This window comes from Anopheles funestus, chromosome 3RL (assembly GCF_943734845.2).
Source record: "Anopheles funestus chromosome 3RL, idAnoFuneDA-416_04, whole genome shotgun sequence".
Classification (NCBI taxonomy): Eukaryota; Metazoa; Arthropoda; class Insecta; order Diptera; family Culicidae; genus Anopheles; species Anopheles funestus.
The window spans coordinates 27,452,634-27,470,369 of record NC_064599.1 but is presented as its reverse complement, the minus strand read 5'-3'; the positions used below and the strand labels follow the sequence as shown (position 1 = coordinate 27,470,369).

At 39.6% G+C, this 17,736-nt stretch overlaps 2 protein-coding genes across 8 annotated transcripts in view; one reads left to right on the top strand and one right to left on the bottom strand.

Annotated features, from left to right (window-relative positions):
• LOC125770405 (protein furry) overlaps positions 1-17,736 on the top strand; it is a 39,665-nt gene that overhangs the window by 4,985 nt on the left and 16,944 nt on the right. For 5 of the 7 annotated variants that reach the window (XM_049439914.1, XM_049439911.1, XM_049439913.1 and 2 more), the window contains 10 exons: positions 644-3,537; positions 3,742-3,822; positions 3,890-4,212; positions 4,348-4,530; positions 6,595-6,738; positions 8,152-8,319; positions 8,966-9,623; positions 10,070-10,180; positions 10,717-10,871; positions 12,739-12,899. In XM_049439914.1, the coding sequence (XP_049295871.1) occupies positions 644-3,537; positions 3,742-3,822; positions 3,890-4,212; positions 4,348-4,530; positions 6,595-6,738; positions 8,152-8,319; positions 8,966-9,623; positions 10,070-10,180; positions 10,717-10,871; positions 12,739-12,899 (4,878 nt within the window). The remainder of the gene's footprint in view (positions 1-643; positions 3,538-3,741; positions 3,823-3,889; positions 4,213-4,347; positions 4,531-6,594; positions 6,739-8,151; positions 8,320-8,965; positions 9,624-10,069; positions 10,181-10,716; positions 10,872-12,738; positions 12,900-17,736) is intronic. The other 2 variants (XM_049439917.1, XM_049439915.1) reach the window with 1 other exon arrangement.
• On the bottom strand, positions 13,348-16,590 carry LOC125770484 (antigen 5 like allergen Cul n 1-like). The gene is made up of 3 exons (XM_049440173.1): positions 14,637-16,590; positions 14,128-14,369; positions 13,348-14,061 (listed from the first exon to the last, which is right to left on the bottom strand). Exons 1-3 carry the CDS (start codon positions 15,057-15,059, stop codon positions 13,764-13,766), a joined length of 963 nt encoding a protein of 320 aa, XP_049296130.1. The 5' UTR covers positions 15,060-16,590; the 3' UTR covers positions 13,348-13,763.

Below are 17,736 nucleotides of genomic sequence, written 5' to 3'. Positions count from 1 at the left end.
AAACGATAAAAAATATGATATTTTTTAAGAACCTGTTAAGATTTGAAAATGAAGTGTTCTAATCAAAAAGACTGGTCCGGTAGTTCTAATGTTAAACAATACCATAAATCCAACGCTTCAAATATTTTATTCTACTACGAAATTATTATTACGAATTTCTCTTCAATCTTCCTCTTAAATTTAATTGTTTCATGCAAAAAAAAATATTACGCACTGTGTTGAAAATCGTTCCTGGAAATGATTAATGGTTAAATGGTTGCAGTTGATACGTTTCTCTCATCTTTTCGTTTTGTATCCTGTTCTATTTTGGATATGGCCATTTTGAGACCAATTTTGTCGTTCCAGGAAGTATGGCAATTTATTTTCACAATTTTCCATTCATGCTTGGAACGCTTTCTTTTAACACTAGAATTATCAAGCGTTTTAAGCGTTTTTTTTTATTGTTCGCTAGTAAAGTGGAAGGAAAGAATATTTTTATGTTGATAAAAATGCATTTATTAGCAAAAGATAACAGCATAATGTGGCTAATTTCATACAAATACATAACAAAGATTTACTTTAAACTTAGTAAAAATCTCTTCAGTTTTGTATGTTTGGGAATTGTTATTAATACGCTTTCCTTTCTCCTCTTTTTCCCTTGTAGAATCTCAACACAACAGTGAATCAACAAATGGGGGAATAAACCAGCAGCAAAGCAACACTATTCAGCATGAATCAACCGGTGCCGCTAGTGTTGGAACGGTGGGTCAATCATCCGATAGTGTGCGCAATACGCCCAAGCTTAGCAACGATCGGACCTCAAAGAATGGATCTCAAATGCAGCTTTCCCAGTTGGCCCCAGTTGGCACCGGAGCATCGGGACACATCGGGACGGGAGGGAACAACAGTACAATAGTGGACGAGGGCGATACTATAACCGTGATCGAGCGTCCGGTCAATATCGAAACTTCCGAACCATCGAAATCACCGCTAAGCGTCTCGAACATCACCTCAGTGCGGCTTAGTTTGTTGCCTTGGAATAGTCACAACCGTTCGGCAATCCTGTCCGGCAACAGTGGTGGTGGCATGGTAGCCACAATCGATATGATGGCGGCATCCGACGGTACATTGCGGCCGGGTGAAATCGTCATGCGTACGCTGTTCACTGACTTTACCGTGCAGGCGGAGAAGAAAATCGAAAGCGTGCTGCTGGATGGGTCGGACAAAAATTTGCCCAAGCTGCTGCAGCGCGGTGAGGACTATCAGTTCGATCAGCTGCTGCAAGCGCTCGGTTCCGTCGCTGAACATTGTTTGCCGTCGCTGCTGAAGGCACTGCTTGCCTGGCACAAGCATCAGATTTGTGACAAGAACATAAAGCGCGATCTGCAAACGGGCCCAAGCTCGGCCGCACACCATACGGCGAACAAATCGGGCCTGGATTTAGAGTATCAACTGTTGCGCCGGGAAGCGGCAGTAGAGTTCATCTTCTGCCTTGCGCTGATCGAGATACTGCGCCAGTTTCCGTTCCATCCGGGGCATGATGATATAACGAAGCAGATCGAAAACCTTGCCTTCCGTCAGTTCAAGTACAAAGAAGGTGCACAGACGGCACCGAACGCCAACGACTGCTATCGCATAGCCGATCTGTACGCGGAGGTGGTCGGCGTATTGGCGCAGAGTCGTTTCTCCTCCGTACGGAAGCGGTTCATGACGGAGCTGAAGGAGTTGCGCAGCAAGGAACCGAGCCCGTTCACAACGCACAGTATTATCAGCCTGCTGATGGGTATGAAGTTTTTCCGCGTCAAGATGGCCCCGATCGAGGAGTTTGAGGCATCGTTTCAGTTCATGCACGAATGCGCACAGTACTTCCTGGAGGTAAAGGATAAGGACATAAAGCATGCGATGGCGGGGCTGTTCGTGGAAATTCTAGTACCGGTAGCGGCAACGGTGAAAAATGAAGTAAACGTACCGTGCGTGAAAAACTTCATCGATTTGCTGTACTCGCAAACGTTGGACGCATGCACGAAGTCGAAGCACAAGCTGGCCCTGTTCCCGCTGGTGACGTGCTTGCTGTGCGTATCGCAGAAATCGTTCTTTCTCAGCAATTGGCACTGCTTTCTGGCGATGTGTCTGAGCAATCTGAAGAACAAAGATCCCAAAATGAGTCGCGTTGCGCTGGAATCGCTGTACCGGTTGCTGTGGGTGTACATCATCCGCATAAAGTGTGAATCCAATTCGGCCACCCATTCGCGGCTGCAAAGCATCGTAAATTCGCTGTTTCCACGTGGCTCTAAAGCCGTTGTGCCGCGGGACACACCGCTTAATATATTTGTAAAAATCATCCAATTTATCGCCCAGGAACGGCTCGACTTTGCGATGCGCGAGATCGTGTTCGAGCTGCTGTGTGTGGGCCGTCCGATCAAGATCATTATGACGCCGGAGCGTATGAGCATTGGGTTGCGAGCGTTCATGGTGGTGGCGGACTCGCTGCAGCAGAAGGACGGCGAACCACCGATGCCACGTACGGTGGGCGTACTGCCGTCCGGCAATACGCTGCGCGTGAAGAAAACGTATCTGAACAAAATGCTTACCGAAGATACGGCACGTAGCATCGGGATGTCTAACTACTTCCCGCACGTGCGGCGCGTGTTCGTGGACATTCTGCGTGCGCTCGATATACATTGTGGCCGTCCGCTAATGATGACGGTGATACAGAACCAAAACAAGGAGCTAGACGAAATGCTAACCGGCGAACGAAAGCCACGCATCGATTTGTTCCGTACTTGTATTGCTGCGGTACCACGCCTCACACCGGACAATATGACCGGCCACGAGCTGGTGGATATGCTGTCCCGGCTAACGATCCACATGGATGAGGAGTTGCGTGGCTTGGCCCATCAATCGCTACAAACGTTGGTTTGCGATTTTCCCGAATGGCGCCAGGATGTGATACAAGGCTTTAGTCAGTTTTTAGCACGAGACGTAGTGGACACGTTTCCACAGCTGCTGGACAATGGGTTGCGTATGCTGTACGCCTTTCTGACGGTATGGCGTAATTTGCTCGGCACGGGAAGCAACAGCAACAGTAACAACAACACACTCAACACAAAGAGCGGACCGATTGGAACCGGTGGTGGAGTTCCTGCTCCGGGACAGCCCGTTGGTGGTTTGGTCGCAGGTCGTGCTACTAATCAGCAAGATTTGGGATTGTTAAAATCAAATCTACTCCCGCAAACGGCTGTCAGTGCATCGCTAAATGCTGCTACAATAAATTCCAACTCCAGCGGCAGTTCGGGCATTTCTTCCATTACACAAACGACCACCATTACGGCGGGAGCCATCGGTGGAGTTGGTACGAGTAGTAGCAGCGGTATTGGTGGTGCTGGTGGAGGTACAACCGCAGATTCGACGGCGGGCAGTAACAGTGCTACCGGTGGGAAGAAAGGACACGAACTGCCGCTAGCGACGACAATGCACATGGTCGAAGGTTTAGCATTGGTTATGCTTTGCAATTGTCGATCGCAACCACGCAAGTTTGCGGTCAGCATACTGAAGGAGGTAAGTGTTGGTGATATGATTGATGATAGGTTAGATTTCAACGATTTAAATGATTAATATGATCGTAATCGATTTCTCTATCGATATTACGATATCGTAATATCGTGGAATTACGATGTTGTGGAATTCTGAACGATCCAGTAGTTTCGGGGTTATATTTATTTCAAATGTAATAAATAAAATGTTATTTTCATGTTTTTTCAGGTGAAAGTATTGAAAAAATTGCTAGGTATTCCTGAAACGGAACCAGCCCTGATTGACGTGATCGATAAATGCTGCCCACAGGTAAATATTTGTAACGAGATTGATATTTTTTGTGCCCAAACTTCACAATTGTCTTGGTCATTCGTAGGTTCTCGAGAAATGCTTACACATGCTACCTCAGACAGATCGTACGGCAATGCTGAACGCGAATGTGATCGATCTGCAATGGATTGTGGACCGTAACAGTGGCGTATGGACGACGGGCCACATCGAGGAATCAACCAAAGCGTCCACTTTGACACTTTGTCTGTCGCAATCGGCGCTCGGCCAAGCGTACGATCCATGGAGCGTGTGTCTGTTCGGATTCATGGAACGGACGCGCGTTTTACAGCACTGCCCATCGGTAGTGGCACAGGCATGGCCTATTTGCTACCAACGTGTAACGAGCCTCTTCAACGTGATTGACCCAACGTATGTAAAAAAAAACAGCAAACCCGTGAAGAAAAAATCTTTTCCAAAACTCCTAAAGAAACATCACGAAGCATGAAAATTAACGATCCTTTTTTTGTTGCTTTTGGTCCTATATCGTTTCCATCGCCACTGCAGCCCGGTTAGTGACAATCGTGCCTCGTTACTACGCAGTTCCGCACCAACAAAAAAACCTCCCTCCGAGGCGCAACGTGACTCGCTGGCACATCTGTGGAAAAATCAGGTAGCGCTCGCAATGCGTCTTATACCGCAAATGCCAAGCGTCGCCGTACGATGCGCCTCGCCTGATCTCAGCCTAAGGTAAGTGTCCGTGTGCATGTGTCAACCGTTGTCGCATTACGGAAGAAGGGTAGACTTGACACTTTTTTTTTTAATACTGCATCAGCAACAGCGTACTGTTTGCGTACCGCCGGATCTTTATCATCGATTGCAATTTCCGTACAATTTCTTCCTTCCCACACTATGTGTCGTGTAATGATGGGTGTCGAATTGTATGTTAACTAATGGATGGTTTTCGTAAAAGATAGTGTGAACCATTTGGCTCCATTTCCTTTTTCTTCCGTTACGGTATTATATAATATGTATGGTTTTCGATTGGTGATATAGTTAGTTGTAATCTTTACATAGTTTATTATTAACATCATTTATAGTCGGTTTTAGTGTGTGTTTGTTTTGTGTATTTTTTTTCGTTAAATGTGTAGTAGAAACAATTATTTCAGTATTGTGATATTTATTTTTCTTGGGATGCAGAACAAATAACATCCATGGGGCTTTTATTTCTTCATAAAATTAATTGTTGTATGGAAAATTAGGGTTTCGTATTTTGTAATGAAAATGGAAATAGGTTCAGATGAGTATGGTTCGGGTTAGATTATGTTTAGTTTACTAACTGATAATAGGATGTGTGTACAGATTATCCCCATTTGCAATATATAGAACAGATAATTGATACACGCTTTGTTGGGTAATCATATTTTTTTGTTTTGAAATTTGTGTTTTATATTAATTATATGAGAAATGGCTAGTATACAAGAATATTTTAATTCGATCTCTTTTAACTTTTCAATATAATACTATTATTTGATTTATTTCTGTTTTGTTTAATGTGTTTTTGTGTTTTACTTACACTGATTCGTTGTTCATCCTGTCACTGCTTTACCATAAGTACACACAGTTGTTGTACAGTGCATAAATCAGCAAAGTTTTCTGTACCACTGTTGATATTGTGGCTGCAACTAGTGAATACGATCGTCGTGTGGTTTTCTGCACTTCACTTCGATACATTTTACACACTCATAGCACTACGGTTTGGTTCACAAACATATCACAAACATTTGTTGAAGTGGGTTTTTGTTTTTTTTTTCTATTTATTTTTCTTCAATATTGTGTGATGGTGAAACATAAAATTTCGGTTTCGATTATTTAGTTTATTGCGTGTGTTTTAGTGTTTAGTGTGTGTGTCTCTGTGTGTGTGTGCGGTTTTCCAAAGGGCATTGAAGTTGAATGGATTTTTTTAAATGTTGTATCATTTTAATTCACTACTCACTGTTTACTTATAAAGAAAGGCATAACAATGAGACCACCTTTTGCTGTAAAAAAATGTGCTAAAAATGTGTTAATTGCACTAGTGGCATATAAAGGGATAAGGGAAAAAGGATACGGGGAAAACACAATCGGAATTTGGTTTGGTTTTTAAGTTTTGTAATTTTCAGGAAAAAAAACCCCTACACAAGCACATGTTACAAAAAAGCATTACAAATTGTTCGATTGTGTGACATTGTGAATGATTGTAACACTTAAAAGTATGTTTTTCTTTCATGTTTCTTCTCTTTATGCCGACGCGCGTCACATATCCTGTTAAACGAACAACAAATTTCACCGTTTATCGACCTTTCTACTGTTACACCACTATCCGCCATTACTTCTTTACCGACCGACCTCTACATCTACAACAACAACAATGATAAAAATCCAAAAACAAACACTACATTTGTGGCTTTGTTTTCTACGATTCTACCTACAAATTCCATGTATTTTAAAATCAACGCTGTGTCGTTTAATATTGTTAATTATTGCTTACTTATTTGCGAACTTTAACACTTAACACAATATATCTCAAACCGTTTTCATGATGGTTTTTCTTCTATATATATAAAATTCCCATAAACTATGAACTTAAAACGGTATGATACACACTCCAAATGGATTTTTTTTAATTCGGGCTTGATAATGCGATTTGTTGGACGAATTGTTACGGAATATGTCCTGTTGATCCTGAACATGTTTGCTCCGTTCGCATACATCAACAAAAAAAAAATACACACATACATACACACATACGTACGTACATCACGCAACTATCAGTCTGCATGATCAGTCGGATTCCCGCTCGTTGTCCGACTCGTTGGACAATATACCGTCATCCGTGTTTGGACCAGAAGGAATCGTGACACGCTTCACCCTACCTCTATCCTATGGTCGCAAAGATGCCAGACATAAGAGACAAGGGTAACGTTTATTTTCTTTTCATTTTTCCGGCATAGTTTTACACGTAAACTACTTTTACTTTTACCGTCTTTCGTTTCGTACGTTCACTCATTATGTTTGTTTTGTTTTTTTATTTGTTTTCGTTCATTTATTTTCGTTTTGTTCCTCTTTTCGGTTAATCGTTTCCATGTTGTGTTTCATTCGCGTTTCACAATTTCAGTGTTTATCTGCTCAGTTTTAGTTTACTATTACAGCAGATGTATACTTTCATTTCTAGACCGTTTGTTGTTTCTTTCTTAAATATGCTCTAGTTTCATTCATTTACCGTATTTTTCAGTTAAAGGAAAACTAAAGCACAAACCGGTTTTCTTGTTAGTGTTTTTCGTTGCGTTGATTGCCGTAGAGTCATCAGCGGAATTAGTTGCTTGATCTTCCCGACACATATATACACACACACACATACATCATTACTAGCAAAACTAATTGGAAAGTTAGGTTTTCAATTTTCAATCATCTGTGTGCGTAACATCGACGTCCATTTTTAAAGCATACGGAAATGACGTGGTACTACAAATAATCATCATATTTTTACACAAGCTCATCGTCATACTTTCGTACATTTTTTATTTATAAAACATGGAGAGTAACTGTGGTTGACTTACTAATAAAATATTCGCTACAATATGAAACATGGTTAATATATTTAAAGATAAAAATAAATAAAATGGTTGCACCAAATGTAATGGGAACGTACATTTTTGCTTTGGTTCTCAATCTTGTTGGAAAATGTTTACCATGCAGGGTTTTCCAAATGTTTAATAAATTTTCAAGATTACCTATGAACTACAACATAGTTAACTGTTTAGTTTTATTTTAAAATTCGGTTTGATTAACCAACAACACATCAGTTGAATAGTTGCAATACTTTTCAAGAAACGTCAACATTGTGACCAAGTCGTGTTGGTTGCAGTATAGGCTCTTATGTTCTCCTATTAGACTGTAGTAACGTGATTATTCAATATCAATTACTTGTTTCATCTTAGCTGTTGTTCGTATTGCGCTGAATATTATCGATGTGTTGGCGTAAAAGCAAACAAAAATGATTTTTAGCCCCTACTAGACTGAATTTTTATGTTGGCTGCGATTCGTAACGAGATTGCCATAGAAACCCACAGTGCAGTATTTCAGCTCATTGTCATCCAACCATCACTATTGCCATTGTTACTACTTACTACCTTTTACTATATTAGTGCGATTTATACTTTGTTCGGTTGTTGTTTTTTTTCTGTTTACCTTAGCGGCTTGTAGCATGGTAATGGTTGTAAATAGCATATTAACGTGTTGTGTACCATTGTTACATCGTTTGTTTGTTTCTTTTCTCTTCTCCTCCTTCATATGCCTTCATGCTATTGGCGACTATGGGTTTACTTGCAGCTCTTCTCCGGACTCGCTGTCGGCGGACCGAAGCGACAAGTCCAGTGGTACGACCGCTTCACCGGTGGCCCTTTACAAGCTGGTAATACCGTTGTTACGCTGCGAAGTCGTCGATATACGTGATGCGGCCGTTAATGCGCTGGGCATGATAAACCATGACGCACTAAAGTGAGTAAAAATAAAGGGACCGATCGGATGTTTATGATGCCTTTTTATTTATTTCTGTTTTCCGGTGTTTACAAATAATAGTTTTTTTTTTGGATTTGGATTTTTTAGTTTGCAGATGTGAATTTTCTCCATCCTTTCTGGCGAGCTTTTGCAAGGAGAAATCAATTGTGTGAAAAGTTTCGTATACTCAAACATTTCTAATGTTCAACTAGAAAAGTTTCCAAAAATATATACAACTTTTCGCATTAAACTGAAAATTCCTCAATAATACTTAATGCATAAAATGTTGAATAGTAGAATGAGATTACAATAAGAAGATTTTTAATTGTAAAATTGAATGTGTCCTAGCCAAAATATTTGTATAACAATTTATAAGTTTGATAAGTTTAGAAAATGCTGAAAATAGGAAGCATTATTTCCATAATTAAAATACATACCTTTCTTTAGAACAAACGTATTCAAATGAACCCGCATATGCGTAAAGCTAACGATGGAGGACCTATTTGAAATGCTGTGCAAACAACTAGAAGATTAAACTACTAATCAAATGCGTATCATTCGATTGGATCATACATTTTTAGTATCCCTATGCTAATTAAATTTCTCATTGCATGTGTTTTTCTTTCCACGTTCGCCATTACAACAGGGACCTGATGGAAGAACTGGTAGTATACATCCGTGAAGCCATCGATCGTAAGCAGGAGAATATGAGACGCCGCCGACGGCGTGATGCGCTGCGTTTGCAACTGGTGCGCGTGCTAGAGAAGATTGCGGAGAATGGCACGTTCGGCATCAGTCAATTTGTGCTGGAGCGCGAAACAATGTCACTGCATCCAACGTTTGTCGAGTACATCGACGGTGCCCGGCTGTACCTGGAAACGGAAACCGACGGCAAGGACAGTAGCAGCATGCGCGAGGTAAAGACGCACTTCTGCGACTTTATTCGCAAGATGATAAAAAACTTTTCGCTCGAATCGTGCGGCACGCTGCTGTCACGTGAGCTCAAACGAAACCTGGTCAATCTGTTTGTCGGGTGGAGTGGCAGTGCATATGCGTTACCATTTGCTCACGGCCACCATGGCAGTGCTCACCATCATGGCAGTCATCATGGGGTGGGTAGCAGCGGTAGCGGTGGTGTTGGAATTAGCGGTATCGGCAGTGGTGTTAGTGGGCTCGGAAGTGGAACGATTGGTGCGAGTGTATGGGGCAGCTCCTCTACTACGGCCGGTATCGGTTCGGGGGCCAACACGTCCGTCGGGATCATAGCGGCGGAGGAGGAAAAATTACAATTCAGCGCATTACAGGTGAGTTGTATTGAGTGTGGTAATTCAGCAAGAATAATGTTGAAAGAATAAAGCAAAGCTATCTTTTTTTTTCTTTTGTCTGTAAAATTAAACGAAAATTTGAAACGGAGGAGAGTCTTTTGATAATTGAAATTCGTAATTACGCTTATTTCGGATATTGAATTGATTCGATCAATATTCCATTTTGTTTAATGAAGAAAGTGCTTTTATCCAATTGCATCTACGCGAATGATATTGTTTAATGTATAATAAAAAAAACATACATATGTATGCACCGAAGCGGTAGTTTATCTGATAAAAGTACCTGTACCTGTGAATTCGATGTATATTGTAGCTTACTGAAACGGGGTAGCTTCAGGTGGTTCAGTAAACTGGTTGGAAACAAAAGGCGATATGTGTGTATTTTTTTAACCCTGCGTGCTACGTACTTCCTCTTCTCATTTCAGGCCATGTCAGCTGTTCTATGTTGTGGCCCATGTTTCGATTCCGGTCACTTGGCGGAAGATGGTGCAATTTACAGTTGGTTGGACATGCTAATGACTTCCAAGGACGATAAGGTAAGTACATGTACAATGTGTTTATTAGTGTAAGATAGGTTGTGGTTAAAAAGGTTGCCAAGAAATTATTCATTCCCCTTAATGCTATACGGCGAAAGTTGAATATGAGCTTTAATTGGTACATAAAAAGCTCCTAGCTTTTTTAACTGAGGACATTCGAAGACAATAGTACATTAAATAAACGGTAACAATAAATAAATGGTAAAGGACTTGGCAGATTTAGCTTCAACTTCTGCAAATTGAGCATATTTTATTTTGTTTTTATAATGCAGATATTTACATGGTTTAACCGGTTCATTTTTTACTATCAATATAATATTTCACTGCGGTAAAGGATTACTACACACAATTGAAGGGAAAAGGTGTCAATTAGGGTTTAATTCAATTACGAAATTATATTGTTCAGCTCGTGTTACACAACTTCATAATCAATCGTGCTACAGTATCCAAGTTGAATAATGTTTTTGTTCTTTTACATTAAAACACGCTTTTTTGTTATATAATTCTGATACAATTTGTTTTTTTTCCACTTTCAGATTTATGAATTGGCAAAGGAGACGGTCGTGCTGCTGCTTGAATCGAATCCCGATATAGGGCAGCTTCTTGAGTGGGTCATTGATCGCTGCTATACGGCTTCCCCACGCGAAGCAGATGCTTGTTTCCTAGCACTGGCTGTTATATTCAGCGCAAGGTAAGCGTTTTTATTTTTTTAACAATTGTTTTACATTACTCAAATAAAGCGCCGACTTTATGTTTTCCTTTTCCCTACATCTAAAATTGCATTCAAAAGCATTCAATTCAAACGGTAACGATTTCATTTATCCCTCTTGAAACGAACGCATAGAAATGTGTGTCATTTAATTATCTTTCAACTGGATCTATGATTTTTCGCTCTCGGTAGGAAATTATCCATTTCCCGGTAGGAATGTATCGCAATTAGTTGTCCTGTTTAAAACCGACACCCGTTTTAATTATTGTAAAAGCCTTCCTCCCGTTATCTGTTGCACAACGGAACGATTCCTAGCCAGCAGATGTCTTCACTAGCAAACGATTGTGAAAGTGACCACTGAGTGGAAATTGTTTGCTAATGAGTTTGCTATAGAGATCGGTTCAATTTCTGCTGCCTTCGGTGGCATACTGTCAATTAGAGCCGAACGCAAAAGTAGCGCGTTCAGGTACCAGCCGGACGAAATAAAACCTTACGACACTTTAATGTTTATGATCGTCGTAAAGCTTCTTTTGTCTTACTTCTCCGCATAGGAACACGCCAGGACGATGTAATGCGATATTTTTGCTCTTGGTGTCACTGGATGCTTTTTGTTTTCAATTACCGTTGAGATTGTTTTCGGTTTAGTGTCCGATTTATAACGATTAACAAGCCAGACAGGGAAATTAACTAGAGTTTAGGTGTAACATAAAGTTTGTTAATGGAATTCTTTAAAATTTTAAACGTTATTGAAGAGTTTTATGTAGATTAGTAATATAACATAAACAAAGTTTAAAAATGGAACCGCTATCCAGTAAAATCTCAGCTCGTCAGGTGTTTCCTAGCTTCGGATTGATTATCTGGTTATGAGTTAATCATGTCACGGATATTCTCACTCTATTTAGTAAAACAGGACAAAGCTGTAGAGCAAAATGTGTGTGTGTTTGTATCTATACCTTAATTGATTGTAATTTATCCGTCACTGTGACCGTTTTGCGTCATAATAATCTTACTCGTAACACAGGCTTGTTATGAATAAAAAGCCTTGTTTTGTACCCTGCAAGCTTCAGGATGATGACGGTGAAGCATGATGCACCAATTCGTAAATGCCACTGTCTAAAAATGGGACCCTACAATATTGGCAGTATATTGAGCAACAACAGCAAGCGGAATCAGTTTGCTACATAACAGCTTGCGCTGACGCGACCCAGCACATTTTATGTGCTCTCAAGTTCCTTATCAATTTCCGGTTTTACGACCATCGTGAGTTTGCAAAATTCGTGCAGATGGGTAGACTAACCTATTCCGCTTTACGATCCATCAACTGTTTTCCCGTTGGTTTTTCCTGCGCGAGTTCCTGGGAGAGTGCGGTGGCTTGATATGGAGGGAGAGACAGAGAGAATATAAAGGAAACGAGTTTGGCTTGTATTCTGGGCCTGGTTCGATAGGATTCTTTGTCAAAGGGAGGAAAAAAAAGCTGAAATGCTCACCATTTCCCGAAAAGGTATCCTATTGAAGGCAATATAACACGTTTTGAGCACCCGCAGAAATGCATCCACACAAACCAGCTTTGTGGGGAGGATGAACACCGCCTTTAACAGTGCTAAAGTTTATGGTAATGCTATGGATCGAACTAAAAGTTGTTTTGTTTCAATGCAGCATCCTTATCATTTATTGTTCGGAAGAAATCCAACTGAAACAAATATGTTTATGAACTCAATAAAGAAGCTTCGCTGTTATTTGTTTGGTTTGCAATTTTGTAAAAAAAAATTAAACTTTTATTTTTATATGAAATCTTATTTAATCAAATAATGTTTTTTTATAACTTCAATACGTACAACGATTATTGCAGAGAGTATCCATGCGACCATTATACATCTGTGATCAACGTAACGCTGCTGATGACTGGCTGTCCCAGAGTTGAGGTACACTCGACCGCACTTCAGCTGTTACAGATTTTGGACAAACGTTTCTTTGGCAACGTTGGACCATTACATACAGAGACTGACCGAGGTAAGTTATACTACACATCCCAAACGTTAAATTATGAACGAGTAGTTGCAGTTGTACATGACATGAACTTGAAAGCATAAACGAGGTTTTGATTAAATTATGGTACAAGTACAAATGCTACAAATTATGTTAAGTTGTAAGTTTTAATTGATTGCAAACATTCCGTACGATTTAATTATTTCTCAGCTGTGTGTTGAAACCATACGGTCAATAGTAGTAGTAAATTAATTTGTTAAGCAAGCTAGCATTGTTGTGATTCACCTTGTCCTGAAGCCTTATCATAATGCTTGCTGCTGACTGCACAACAAAAAAGGAAAGGTGCGCTGATTTATATAGGAATGTGGTGAAATTAGAATTATTTACAACAGTTTTTAATACCACTGTAAACACTTCTCCAACAGAGGTGAGTTAACGAGTTGTCAAAATAATTAAACGTTGCTATTTTGCTTATACTTATAGTGGATACTTAAATTTTGCTATAAACGAGAGCGAAAATTATGATATAAAAATTATCTTATAGCAGGTTATATTATGCCGATTTGATGATTTATTCATAAAGTTATCATTTATTACATCGGAGTTAGACTTAATTTATAAATTTATATAAAAAAATGTTTATTTGAATTTGGAGACATTTTTAACTAAATTAAAGCTTATTTGCTTAGATTTTGTGCTTTAACTTCTGCGTACCGTGTATCTCAAGGATTATCTGAATGTTTAAAACGTGAAAATTTTTCACAACACGATAAAACAATTTCGTATAACGATTTATTTATATGCATGCAGTGCAGCCGTCATATCTTGAACAGACAGGAGTACAGGAAACATTAGCATATTTATAAACAAAAATTGTTCCCAACCCAATCAAAGAACCTGATCCTGCCAATCTATGGACGTTGAGTAAGGCTCCTGAACGCTGCACAAACAGGGGTACTGTTTACTGTGGTGCGATTGGCACATGGTGGCTGGCTTTACGCCCGCCGTATATGTGGCACGATTTTTCAGATTGATAAAAGAATAATTGCAGACAAAGTAGTACGCCCGACAGTCTTCGCCAGTTTCGGCAAAATAATCCTTAATGCGCACGGCGTACGAAACCATCGCACAGCCGATGAAGTATACGTTATCGTTAACCAGCAGGGTGAAATGGCCGATTGGTTTCCTGCGCATGAAGAAACATAATAAACTGGTCGATCCTTGATGGGTAAGCAGTTTGCCATTTACCTACTTGAGGCTATAGTCCGGATATTTCGCCAACATTTCACTCTTGGTGTCCCAGTACTCGTCGAACCAGGCGTACAGCGAACTGTTAACTACCTCGCTAACCGTAAGCGTTCGTCCGCACACGGTACGTTTGGCGATATTCTGACCGGCATAGTGATAATGTTCCGTGCTACGGCACTGGTCATGCCCGTAGGTGCAGTTTTTCACGTTGCACTCAGCCAACGATTGTAAATCTTCGTTTATACGCTGCGAAGGTGGATTAGATTTAATGTTATTTAGTTATTAATTTTACTGTGATTGTTTTAGCTTGTTAATTTTAACCTTTAAGACAAGTTTATATAATTCATTCACGATTTAAAAGACTTTCCGTGATTTAAATCACGAATGATGTGAAAGTCACTCACTCACAAGGATTTAAATCGTCAACAGTAATTCTTTTTTATTTCTCTGTAATAGTCCTTGCAACATCTGAAAGGAGATAACATTTTCCTGACATTCTCGCATTCATCTTACCAGTTGAACCATTCGCACTGCTGGGAAAAAGCGGTTTATCAACCCACAAGCAAACAAATTTCGAAGATGGTTGTGTATATGCAGTACAAACTGTATATCCTTCCTACTGAACTTATGCAACGTGGCACTTTTCCCGCTACAGCCCGGTCCATACGATTCGTTAAATTTACATCCACAACCCACATTGGGTTTACCCACGGGACAGTAATTTTTTTCACAGTAGTAATATGGTGAATAGTTTTTCGTCAAACCAAAATGGCAAACGAAACCAAACAAAGCCACAGCGAAAGCAAACCGATACATCTTCGGTGCATACACCGGAAACAGATAAGATGAAGAGTGATTCACTTTTGCACTTTTGTTACTTTTTCCTACAAGTGCTATTTTAAACCCCTTTTTCAATACGCTGGAGATATAACACATGCCACCAGCTAGCACCACTGAAAGTTGACTGACTTTTCAAAACTCAAAACTGTTACTCTTCCCGTCCCACTTTGTACACCGGGGACTGCGATGTTGTATCGGGAATTTGTGTCCGGTTTGGTTTTATTTCCAATTCGTGCGACTCAGCCATGCAAAAATGGGGTTTTTATGCCATTTGCTGCGCTTCGTCTTCCATGCATAGGAAAACAGGGATTTTCATTGGCAAATCGTTGTTGACAAGCTTCTAAGGCAAAGCTGGTTGAAAATCGTAAATCTATCTGTTGCTTTTTACGACCGTGTTATTGCCCGGTACGCGTGACCGATGGAAGGGATAGCGAGATTTGTCGTGAAAAGGTTTTGCCTGATCGTGTCGCATCGCTAGTGACTTAAATCCCCATGTGTAGTTAAGTTATTTGTGCAGAAGTAGTTGTATGCGTACGGTTCATAAATATGTATGGTATATTATTGTTTAGTTCTTGCTTCTTATTGTCCTTTTGTCGATGGGTAGTTTCGTTGGAGAGTGAAAATTGAAAATGGAATATTTTTTTCACAGGATTCTATATGGTGATTGTCCCTTGAATTTTGTATTTAAATATTTGTGTGAAATTCCTTAATTGCTTTGAGAAGATGAATAAATTAACACGTTGACTGCCACGGTACATGTTCAGTGAATTGCCCGTCATGCCACCAAATCGCTCTTTGAACCGGTATTATGATGTCGTTTGTTTTGCTAATTTCTTGGAAATTTCTTCTGTCTTCTGATTCTGAGTTTGATAATTACAATGTTAATGATGAATTACAGTGTATGTGATGAATTTGCTCTTCAGATATTTTTAGATAATTTGACTTAGACAAAGAGAGAAAACCTGAAAGCTTACCTCAATAATCCAATCAACTGCATGAAGCGAATTTATCGGTCAACAAAAATCATTTGCTTTTGTGGAAGAAATCTGCTTTGCTAAGCCGCCTTTAGATATGACTCCGAAACCCTTTATAGTTTTGATTATTAATCTACGAGGAAATGGTAGCCGAAACAAACAAATACGCCTTATAAACGTTGAATAATGTTACATTATTCACAAGTCTTCGACTTCGACAAGATCTAATCAAAACTAAAAATGGTTATCAGGGTGCAACTAATTTTTACCTACCGTATTTCTCAGAATATTTTGCAAACACGGCATCATTCGTACGCGGGTTCGTTGAGTGCATTTGTCATCACCCAGAAGTTGGGTGATGTGGCCCCCTGGGAAGAGTTTGTATCATCCACGAAATGGGTGATGTGGCAGTCAACGTGTTAAAGCATTTCTGGAAGACATTCGAATTCGTAAACGAAAGGAAGTTTTTTTTTCGAAGTAAAAAAAGAATTATATGAACAGTACACCATGCTGTAAATGTTTTTTTTGTGATTATTGAACAATTTTTAGTTCTTATTGTTGTGATCAATATATTTTTTGAAAAGAGTCATTCATACGAATCTTCGGCGAAGAGTCATTCAAAATCATGAGTTGCCTCTTAAAAGATTTATGAATCCGAATAGATTCATGAATCCTTACAGTTTTACGAACTCTCAAAAATTCATGAATCTTTAAGAGATTATGATTTTACACTTTTTTATGTATTTAGCTTCAGAAAAATTGATATTTTTATGCAGATAAAATAACCTAAGAGGGTGACCCGGTGTAAAGATGGTAACTGCGACGGGCTTTACACGATTGCAAACCAAGTTCTCATGTTGTTGCACCATAGTAGAAAACATTATCCAAGGTCTGCAAGAATTCTTGCAACAACTTCTTTCTTTGTGTGTCCATACAGACTTTCCTTGACTTTATTTACTTGTAGTGAAGGTATCCAGTCCTGCGTACGGGATTACTTTCCGGATGGGATTTAATATCACACACAACACCGTCCTGTCGCGAATCCGCAAGCATTCATGACTCTGAGTATTCATAAATCTTTTACGATTCATAAATCTATAAGGATTTGTAAAGCTTTGAGTATTCATAAATCTTTGAGGTGTTTGAATGAATCTTTAGAAAAGAGATTCAGAGTAATTAATATAATCTGTTTGTAAACAAATGTTGTGTGTAGTATGTAACAAAGACCACATAAGGTTGAATTAAGCCTTAGTGTTTGATTCAATTCGGTATCTTCCCTTTTATAAACCACGAATAGTTGGTTGTATTTATACTTCGAGTGAATCGATACATCGGTCTCTGTGTCACACACCATAAGTAAGCTAATAAAAGCCAAACCGAACTGACTAAATCTGTCGTTCTCCGCAATATGGAGAGAGTGAACATTATGTTATAAATTCAATACCTTTATCATTCCACGAATAATGATGGGTGCACAGTATTCAGTTAGCTTTAGCTTTAGATTATGTTTGCCCATCTATCCGGACGTACTTGTTTGTTGAATAATGTATGTCGTGTACCTCCGTTGTGGATGGATTACGCGCACGATGTGCATAATAAAATACTTGCAGAAAAAATGGCTTTAAACCTGGTAACATATATTAATCCAGCAGTATCTTCAAAATAATGTTGCACCGAGCGTCATACAGAGATTGATTTTCTTTTCTTCCTGGGAAACCAGCCAATGTCAGGTCGTTCAGAATTTACGTGTCGGACATATTATGAGCTTGTCATAAGTCATGTCTGTAGTACACTGTGTT